Below are 9958 nucleotides of genomic sequence, written 5' to 3'. Positions count from 1 at the left end.
AACAAACGCAAACACTGCGACGTCAGCAAACCTAAGCAAACACTACAGCAAGCGTTTTTAGCACCAATTTCACTGTATCCTTTAAATGCAACAGAAACTTTTATTCGACTTTTACCTTCACAGTATATTATCCTTCAGCGTTAGGTTTTCTGCCTGACCACCAGTGTTACTACTTAGCGCTCAAATGAGGCTGCGAAGTCAGGTCAGGGAAAAGGAGAGCTGGGGATGTTAATCATGTGGCCACCATTGGCAGCCCAGGCCATCAGGATGATCACAAACATAAATAACATCCCCAAGAAGTGGGGCTATGCAGAGGACACGCAAGGGCAGGGACGCAAAAGGCCAGACATTGAATTAGAAGGGAATTTAGAGTTAAACATATCCCATTGTCATCTCGGATTTATTGTACAGCGACAAGGGTTGACTGGTTGGTAACCCGAGTTCAGATCCAAATAAATGAAAAGCCGAGGGATAGTTATCGATCTTAATAACCAAATAAACTTGCTATGATGCGTCTGTTGTTTCATCTGCTGTCTAGGAACATGTGGGAGAAATGTGTTAATAAGGAAGTATTATCCAAACCTCAGTGTCAGTAATAGACTGACTGGAATTCAAATGAAGGACTAAACAAGTGACCATTAACACAGTGTTCAATATTAATATTTCTCAAATGAATAGATACATTAAACAAAGTTAGCAAAAAAAGTATTTGAAAATATCTTGATCCTACACTCAAAACATTACCAAAATTGAACATTTGAGGTAAAAGTCGATAATTTTGTGAAGCACTAAGTGTTTGATGGTATGAGAACACATAAGAGATCTGAGACATAAAATCCATGGACAATATGTCCATGTTCTGGTCCTCTTTAGCTCACCCCACAGGTTTTCAATTGGGTTCAGGTCAGGGGACTGAGATGGCAGTTTAAGAAGACCAGATGGCAGTACTACATCAATAAGAGTATTTCTTAGGGCAAGGCATCTAAATGGCTTGTTGGTATGGATGTGCTCTCTTATTGTAGTTTTGAGGGCATTGTGACCCCAAGATTACACAAGCTCATGCCATTCTCCAACAGGTATCCTTGCAGACAGATTCATTGCAGTTCGAGTTGATTTTCAACTTTTAAGTGTGACCAATTCATTTATTTCTGGGTGTAGTTTTTTAGCCATCACCTAATTTATTTGGCATTTATTACATTTTAAACACTCTGGAGGGGCCAACATAATTTCTGAAGGACCCCACGTAAACAAACAAACCAGTATTGACTTGAGTAATGAGCTAGACTGGTGGCTTGTAAATTTTGGAGGGATACTTTAGTGTTATACTTTATAAAATCATAAAACCAGTCTATGCCTGCCAAACTCCTTTATTGAACGTATTCAGGTCAAAAAATACATTAATAGCATTTCAGCACACTTAAAATAATCTCAGAATTTATTACATTATGAAATCATCCAGTTATATATTATAAGGACACTGAAGTATGTAATAAATTACATTAAAATCAATTTGATTATATTACTGATAATAGATTGATATATTATTCGTTTCTCAAGTCTATTGACAGCCAGAGAAAATGTTAATAAAGTAAATGAATTGTGTGCTTTGTGAAAGAGCTTACCCCACTTTTTCACTTCCTCTTACAAACAGTTGTGTAAGGGAACAATCCATTACTTTCAAGCACTATTATTTATTTGATCTTACATTCTTTCACGTTTCCATTTTTAAAAAAATGATGCAGTAAATGATATTCTGGTCAGAGATGTTTACAAGGTAGACATCAGCGACAACCTCCCTCAACATCTCTGGTTGCGTTGTCAAACTAACCTGATCTGCGCTTGCGTTTTCTGTGTTACCGGAAGAGATTCTACTGCTCAGACGAGGTCGAAATGTCGGCTTGCTGCATGTGAGGAGGACATTACGGGAACCGGTTTATATGCTACATTAAAATGTACAAAACGCCATGTAGCAGACTCACAGGTAAACGCGTAACTATAATATGCTAGTCCTTCAAGGATACCCATGTTGATTCAAAATTATTCTGATTTCGCCGGTCTAAAACACACGTTTTCTAGATTAGCTAGGATGCTAGATAGCATGCTAAACGTCAGCTGTAATATCGTTATGTTATGTATGTCTGTCAGCTAGCGAGTTAGCAAATATGACCTTAACTTTTTCCAGATAATGTGTGCCAACCTACTCTCCAATAAATTATAATCTGCGCAGCATTGTATGGTGATGCCGTGCTAGCAATGAAGTATTCAGTTACAAGTTTCAGAGAAGAGAAGAGTTAGTTTATATAACTTAGCTTGCTAATGCTAGCAAAACACCATACTGCTGATGTTGATTGTCTAGTTAGGTTGTCAGTAGTAACAACTAACGGACATGCATACGCCAGTTTTGAACAATTGAAATTATGAAGCTGACTAGTTTTTGCATCTTCAATGAGCTATCAGTTGTTGTTACTTATAAACATAGCATTATGTTGGGATGGCTCTCTTTGTGATTTAGGTCTGGTTGGTACCAGTGTGAGTGTGAACCAAAAACTACTAGGTAAAAATGCCCCTAGGAATTCCCTAAGTACTCGGAGCTTCATCCAGTTGTCCAGGAGAGACCCTTCACAATGGATCACGTTCCAGCACCTCAACTTCTTGAGGCGCCAGGTAAGTCAAAAGTGATGGTTTGTTATATTTTATAAGGACAACATCCTGCCCATAGATTATCTGTTACACCAACTGACTCAGTGATACAGTATTAATATCAGGTTTTATATACAGTAACTAGCTAGATGTGTGTACAACTGCAGTATTAATTGTCTTGGTTCTGTTATAAAACCAGTGTCATCTAACCATGATGTGTGCTACAGTGTGAGCGTGAACATATTTCTTACACTGGATGGGAAGATTTTACACAATAATGTGCACATGATGGCTCAGTTTGTCTTCGGACACTAATCATCTGTTGTCCCTCCCTCCAGTATGTGATGAGGAGTAGCCATGCCCTCTATCAGAGAGCTAAACCTAAACAAACAGCCAGCTTGACCCATCTGGAGGACCATCAGGATAACAGCGTGATCAGAAAGATCCAGCAAGTCCCGACAATTGACCCTGGGCCTGTGGTCGCCACCGTGTTGAAACCTACCTCCGGCCAGGCTGTGTCACCGCCACCGGCCACGGTTTTGCCCACGGCGGCTGAGGCCGGGCCTGAAGCGTTGGAGGCGCCCCATGTGCAGATGGAGACGGATGAGGTCAGGGAGGCTCGGCTGGAGAGGCAATGGAAAGAGCTTAAGGTGGATCTGGCTGAGCTACCGGACGTTTACGCCAGACTTTCCAAAATCAAGCTCACAGGTATGCCAGCATGCTCGACTGCTTGGTAGCCATATTAGAGTTATGCTTTTTTTAGTCAATGGAACATTTAGCCATTTGAACATTTAACGTTTAAAAATGCCTGAGAAAATCGTTTTTTTTTGTTGTTATCTGTGAAATCAAAGAGAAGTTATGTTTCAAGGATTATTTTTGTGCAATTGATTTGCATAATCTGCCACCCTGTGGTATTGAATAATTTCAATATATTTCATAAATATGGTGAATATTTGGTTGACAGTCAACAGTTGTTTCAACTAGTCAATTTGTTTGAACAGAAGAAAGTATCAATCATCAACCAATCTGTCAAAGCCTTTTTTCATCTGCAGTTGTCACGAAGTGACACAGAAACTTCTAAAAGCCAGATGGCTGCCACCTCCTCCGTCAAGGTGGTATATGACTCTAGAGATTGAAACCATGCAGGCAAGATAGCTGATCCCAACCACCCGCTCTAACCCTCTGACAGGTGGTATATTGGTGATACAGGACTGTCAGGACCATAAAAATCCCACCGCTTGAGCTGTTGCTTTCCTATGATCTTTCTTAATTATACTCATGACAACAAGCCTATACTGTTAAACTGCTTTTGAAAAAGCTGCACTGTACTGCTCCAAAAACTCTGCCCATCTCCTTACATCTAGATCAGTATGCAATCTAGATGGAACTGTCATTTTGTAAATGTTGTCTACCATTAGTAGAACAATTACACCAAGTAAAATTCCTAATGTGTAAATGTTATTCAGGGATAAAGGTGATTCTGATTCCTTCATATCGAAGCCAGTTCTATTTTATTATCTCTGATTTGCATTATTACATTATTACATTCAGGATCACTGTCATGAGTGACCACTGAAAAATTTGACAAACTATAATTAAACCTCAAGAAACTAGGGAAGTCAACATACGTCTTGGAATTCCTAGCAACCTTACAATGCAATATGTTTGCGATGCTTGCTGAAATAATATATATTATTATTGTCACATTTCTGTTTTGGGATTTGATACCTGACATGATATTCAAAACCAGTCGCTCACTGTATGTCTGCTGCTGAGAGACACAAGAGCATGAGAACATGAGGTTTGAGCAGTAATAGATACCTACTGTTAAACGTCATTGTTGATGTTGTTCTTTCAGCATTGGTTGTGGTGACTGCGGCGGCTGGTTTTGCCATGGCTCCAGTGCCTTTTGACCCCACCACCTTCTTCCTGGCCTCCCTCGGGACAGGTCTTGCAGCCTGTACAGCCAACTCAATCAACCAGGTCAGTTATAGTTTATTTTTGAATGTGTTTGTGTGTGTGTGTGTGTGTGTGTGTTTGAAGTTATAACGCGGAATTTGCTAAGCGGGGTTAAGCATTTTGGATTGGTTCCCTACATCATTGTGTTGCAGTAAATATGATCATTGGTAACTTCAGACGATCATAGCCAAAAAAAGCCAATTCTGAGGTTATATGGCGTTGTATGGGTGGGCAGAGGGTCGGTAGCCTTCCATATTTCTGCGTTTGACGTCTTCGCTTCGTCAACTCCAGAGTTACAAAACACTGAAATCACAGTAATCGGTCCCCAGTGATCTATTTGTTATTTCTCCCACTTAAATTGTTTCTTTGAAAGATGGATTAGGCGTCATTTCAACGGCTGGCAAGATTACAGACGGGGTTATAATAGATTTTCATTGCACTTTGCACAAACGTACTGGCTGATAGGCACACACACATTTGCACACAGAGTGCCTTCCCCTCTGCAGTGCCCTTCTTGTTGTTCTACAAAACATTGCAGGAGCCAATGACAGGCCCTTTGAACTGCAGTTACATTCCTCCCTCGCTGCGTATCTCAGAAAGGCATTAACAGGCGACTCGGACTGTAATACTGTTATTATTTGTCTGCTGAGAGCTTTTTTGTGACTAAAAATAAAGAAGAGAGAGACTGCTGCGCCTGGACACTTAAAATGCCTGGAATAATCAGGCCGCTCAGGGTTACTAAGTGTTGACGACGCGACTTGGAATGCACTCCGTGACTCGGGAATATTACTTTAATGGACTATCTTTCCCTCAGCCCTGGGTTGAACCCCACTTAGCTGCTGCTCTCGGCCTGTAATTTGTCCCAGGCCCTGATTGCACTGCAGGTTCCTGCCCTACGGTCCAGGCAGCATCAAACTGACAGAAATGGGGGTGGGACTGAACTGAACTTGACCAATGAGAAACGCTCGTTTTTGTTGCGACCAAGCACAAACTCTTGGCTACGGTGTGCGTTAGCATGTATGATCCAGCTGACCCTCAGTTAACCCTTGCCACGCCTTCAGCCGGCAAGTTCAAGGCAGTCAACCCTTCCTTTGTTTGTCACCTCAGCAAGGTCAGCAAACAAAATCTAGAGTTTTTCGCAACGCTTTAAAGCTCTTGGGCCTGGGTTTTGCGCGCAGGCATGTCATTCTGTGGATGTGAATGTGTAAATGTTTGCCGTTCTCTTTCGGAGTGTGAATAGCGTCAATCAATCAAACTTTAATCCGTAGAGGGAGGTAATGGAATTGTCCCTTCAATGACTTCTTGGGAGTTATGGACGGCCTCCGTCTCCAACGTAGCCTAGCTCTTCACCTGTCTGCCTCACGCCAGAGCAGATGTGTACATATCTTCCAGGTATGACTGGTATGTCCCCTAAAGGCAGGGGCTGGCTGGTAGGTTTAGGTCCCAGCCGCAGGGCTGTCCGGCTCAGCAGCGGGAGTGCACCGTGCTGAGAGATTGAAGAGGCGGCAGCTAAACTGAGTGGGTGTTCTCTGTCCCTCTCAGGGAGCCCACCCTCCAGTCAGCTCCTTTCAATTGTAATTGTTTTTATTGAAGTGGCTCGCAGGCAAGGAAGGACATGATGACCCATCTTTCATTTTGAGTACTAGATCATTGTCCTTTCATCCCCTCCTCATCTCCCCTTATCCCCTCTTCATTTCCTCCCAGCCCAGAAGTCAACAGCCAGGCCTAGTCAAAACAGAAGCCTGGAATTTAAAGGGGAATTTCAAAAAAATTCATTTTTTTTTGTTTTAATTACTAATCTCAGCAATTAGACATTTGTGTGTTGACAATGCAACATCTCCTCAACATGATCTAGAACAGAGCAAATTTCAATTTTGCCTAAAATCAACATTTTGTTTGAGAGAGCTATCGCCTCCCAAACAAAATGGCGATTGGAGAATGGGACAGTATATCATAGCTCTGCAAAAGTTTGGGTGGGCTTTAAGTGTGGTTTGGTCGCAGTTCTGAAGCGGGTAGTGTCAATCGTGTAGACTACCATCACACCGGACATGAAGGGCAGTAACCTAAGTAGCAAAGTGGGAAGGTAGTATTACAGTAAAGAAGGACCAATGGGCGCCCTGTTGATTTGTTTGATGTGCATTGGCTTTGAAGTCTTAAGGGTCATCCAGCCCACCGCCTTACAAGTAGGAGGTTCAATTTACTTGCTTAACTGGCAAATATATTTATGCTGCCTAGTGACGATTTCAGGCTACGTCGAAGAAAAAAAACTTGAAGAACAGGATTTGTGGATCTGGTGAGAATGTCACAGAATCTGGAGTGTCACTGGGAGTAAATCTAGGCTACATGCCGGCAACTGTAAGGAGACCTCCTTAGACTTTCTCCCTTTTCATGTAGATGGCCTTGAGTTCCCCAGACCTGACGTAAGCAGAGCCTGATTTTCCTCACGCTTCTGTCTGGAATCTGAGGGCCTTAAATGTAAATCTTTAGACCAGGGCCTCTCTTTCTTGTGGCCAGTGGTAGTTGTCAGACAGATCAAGGCTTCACTCCACACAAGGCGGCCCCTGTCTGCCCCCATGTCCCTTGTCCTTCTCAATGTCCCTCTCTGGTGACAGATCCCTGTGATGCTGCAATAGTTCTAATTGGCAAAATGGAGGGATTGAATTCAACATCGTTTAAGAGAAAAGAGCCACCTGGTTCAAGTAGGCCATTCTGTCTTGTGGGCCCGATTCGTTTTATAGTGGTCTACTTGTGACTATTCACACTTTACAGTGTTTGCCCTATGTTTATGGTGTAGCCAGCTTTGCGGGGCTGGAAGGCATTGCTTCCCTGGGTTGAGATTTAGTTTTTGCAGAACACAAGCTCTTGAATGCCTTGATTCGATCCAATTTAACTGCAGTTGTCCTCCCTGTTTGGTTTCCCGTTGCCGTTAATAAAATCACTACACTGTATCAATATATTCTGAAATGCCATATATGTGTTTTTGCTTTTATTAAATTGCAACTAGAATGAGGTTACTTCTCACCAACATATTTTTCTGCAGTGAGGGTTTGCACTCTTTAATGTTCAATAATTTCTGACTGGTTATTAAGTTGCTTCATATCTTAATAGAAATTAGAATAGCTGACATTTTTGTTTAAATCATACAGCGTCCAGGTGGGACCTCCAGCAGACAGCAAAACAAGTCTTAAGGGCTTTCAATCTGTTACCTCTATAAATGATCACTTTCTTTGGGGACCAACGGGTCCGTGTCCTACCAATATTTGAAGATTCACAATTAAAATTTTGTTGGGAGAAAAGTAGCCAGGTAGATATTTCTGTGTTCTGACTGTTAAGCCAACAGTCAATATCACAGCTTACCATTTGGGATGTAACCCCGCAAGTGAAAACTTCACTATTCAATTTCTTCCTCCAGTTAGCTACTAAATAGGCTTTTAAATAATAGTGGTTTTCTGTATTTTATAGTGCAACACATTTGACGGAAAACTCTTAATTAGATGTTGCCAGTCGCTCTGTTGTGATTGTGTCTATACTGGATGTACAGCTCCAGAAATATTTTAGAGACCACTGCAACTTTTTCTTTCCTTTCCAAAAAAGTCGAGAAATCAGGTTTTTAGTGAGGGTCAGAAGGGTTAAAATTGAGATTCCACTGCAAATTGAATGCTTCTATTCATCACTCAAGTAGTATTTTTTTTATTTTTTTTGTTCATTTATTTTAATTTTGTGTAATTGCACACACAATACACTTGTGGTATGCTTGTGGTACACACTGTCTCTGTGGTGAGTCCTTGATCATCTGTGTCGTCTACATGACCCACTCTGGATCATCTGTCAGGGTTCTGTCTTGTAATGGCGACACACCCTCACCTGCACGTAATTGATCTTAACCCTGTTTTTCATAACTAAAAACAGAGGGGGGGGGGGGGTACAAATGAAAGACTCGAAATGACACCTTTAGATGTGGTGCCAAGAAATGTTTTCCCCTTTCTTTTCATCTTAATAGAAGCATCTTGGTGCGGAGGTTGGGCTTGATCAAAGCGCACTTTTTTGCACTTTACTTGATTTGACGGATGAAACAAAAGCATAACAAACAAATCAAAGCAAGCCGATGGTAGATCCCCACTAAGGATCCACTTCCTGAGGATTCCCCCTTCTGCCGTTTTATCCTTTAATGTTTTTTGGGCCTGAAGACCGAACAGTCGGTGGCTGACTTGCAACTGTGTGTGTGTGAACACACCACAAACTGTGGTAGGATTAGGCCTACCTTCAGGGAGGGGAAAAACAAAAATGTTTATGGGGAAAAGAATGTCTGACTCTGGGATTGAGAAGGGAGGCCGGGCCTTCTGTAGTGCTGCTATCAAAGCCAAAGCTGCTGTTTCTCCCATGAGGAAAGGGCCTGAAGCCAGGCGCTCACAGACAGAAAGTTGCGGTTTCTTTTCTTAAAGTAACCCCGTTTAGGGATACTGTCAGAAGGGTGTAAGCGCCTGGAGTCACATAACATTGGCATGGCGGCGTCTGGTGTTTCTCGTTGCGTTTAGAAGGACCAATAACAGTTGAGTCATTGGACTTTACCGCTGCAGGTTTGTGAGCCAGATAGAAGGAATGTTTTTGTTTTCCGCCAAGACTTCCCAACAACCCATCAGTTGGACCACTAAATTGTCTAAACCATGTCTGGATGGTCAGTTGGTTTTCTTAAAGACACAATTTGACAGTTCCTGACAATCCTTGGACTACCACATCAGATGAAAAGTGGCTAATTGATTTCACAGGCTAGCAGTGTTCCGTTGTATAAAAACCTGTGGCTGAGGTGGTGAGGCTATGACCTTGTTTGATGGCTGATGTTGAGATTTCCTCTCAGAGCTTCCTCTGTCCTTGTAAGCCTGCCAAATGGTTGTACAGCTCTGTAACAGGTTTGAAGACTGATCCCTGACTGTTGAAGCTTCCTGGAGGTCTGAAGGTGGTCTGGCCTTTAAGACCCCTAGGAATTACATGAGGGAAGACCTTCCTGTGTGTTCCAGCCATCAGAAGGCCACTCTGACTCCCTGCTCACGCCCCACTCTCCGGCCCTTATGCGGCTTAATTGGGTAATTGGTACTGAAGACCATTTCAAGCTGGGTCTGGTGGTCTTTAAGACCCCCAGTATAACTTGAGGTCCTCAGCTAAACAAACAGGACATGGCCTCTACTCTCAAACAAGTAGAAAAGTGTATTCTATTATAAATTCATCATTCACACACAGACTAAATGCCATCAATTTGACCATGATGTGACTTATACGCAGTCTTCTTTTTATCTATGGAAAGGACGTAAAGGCAATTTTGGCAGCCAAGCCAATACATTTCTTTGTGGCATAGGCCCTAGTG

The 9958-nt window shown here is 42.2% G+C and overlaps 1 protein-coding gene across 1 annotated transcript in view; it reads left to right on the top strand.

The window, feature by feature from the left end:
* The first annotated feature begins 1833 nt into the window (after nucleotides 1–1833).
* LOC105021168 (protoheme IX farnesyltransferase, mitochondrial) overlaps nucleotides 1834–9958 on the top strand; it is a 45744-nt gene continuing 37619 nt past the window's right edge. Inside the window, exons 1-4 of the mRNA XM_029120119.2 lie at nucleotides 1834–1981; nucleotides 2513–2664; nucleotides 2979–3348; nucleotides 4499–4623. Of these exons, the coding sequence (XP_028975952.2) occupies nucleotides 1951–1981; nucleotides 2513–2664; nucleotides 2979–3348; nucleotides 4499–4623 (678 nt within the window). The 5' untranslated portion in view covers nucleotides 1834–1950. The remainder of the gene's footprint in view (nucleotides 1982–2512; nucleotides 2665–2978; nucleotides 3349–4498; nucleotides 4624–9958) is intronic.

This window comes from Esox lucius, chromosome 5 (assembly GCF_011004845.1).
Source record: "Esox lucius isolate fEsoLuc1 chromosome 5, fEsoLuc1.pri, whole genome shotgun sequence".
NCBI lineage: Eukaryota > Metazoa > Chordata > Actinopteri > Esociformes > Esocidae > Esox > Esox lucius.
This window is presented reverse-complemented; position numbering and strand designations above follow the sequence as displayed.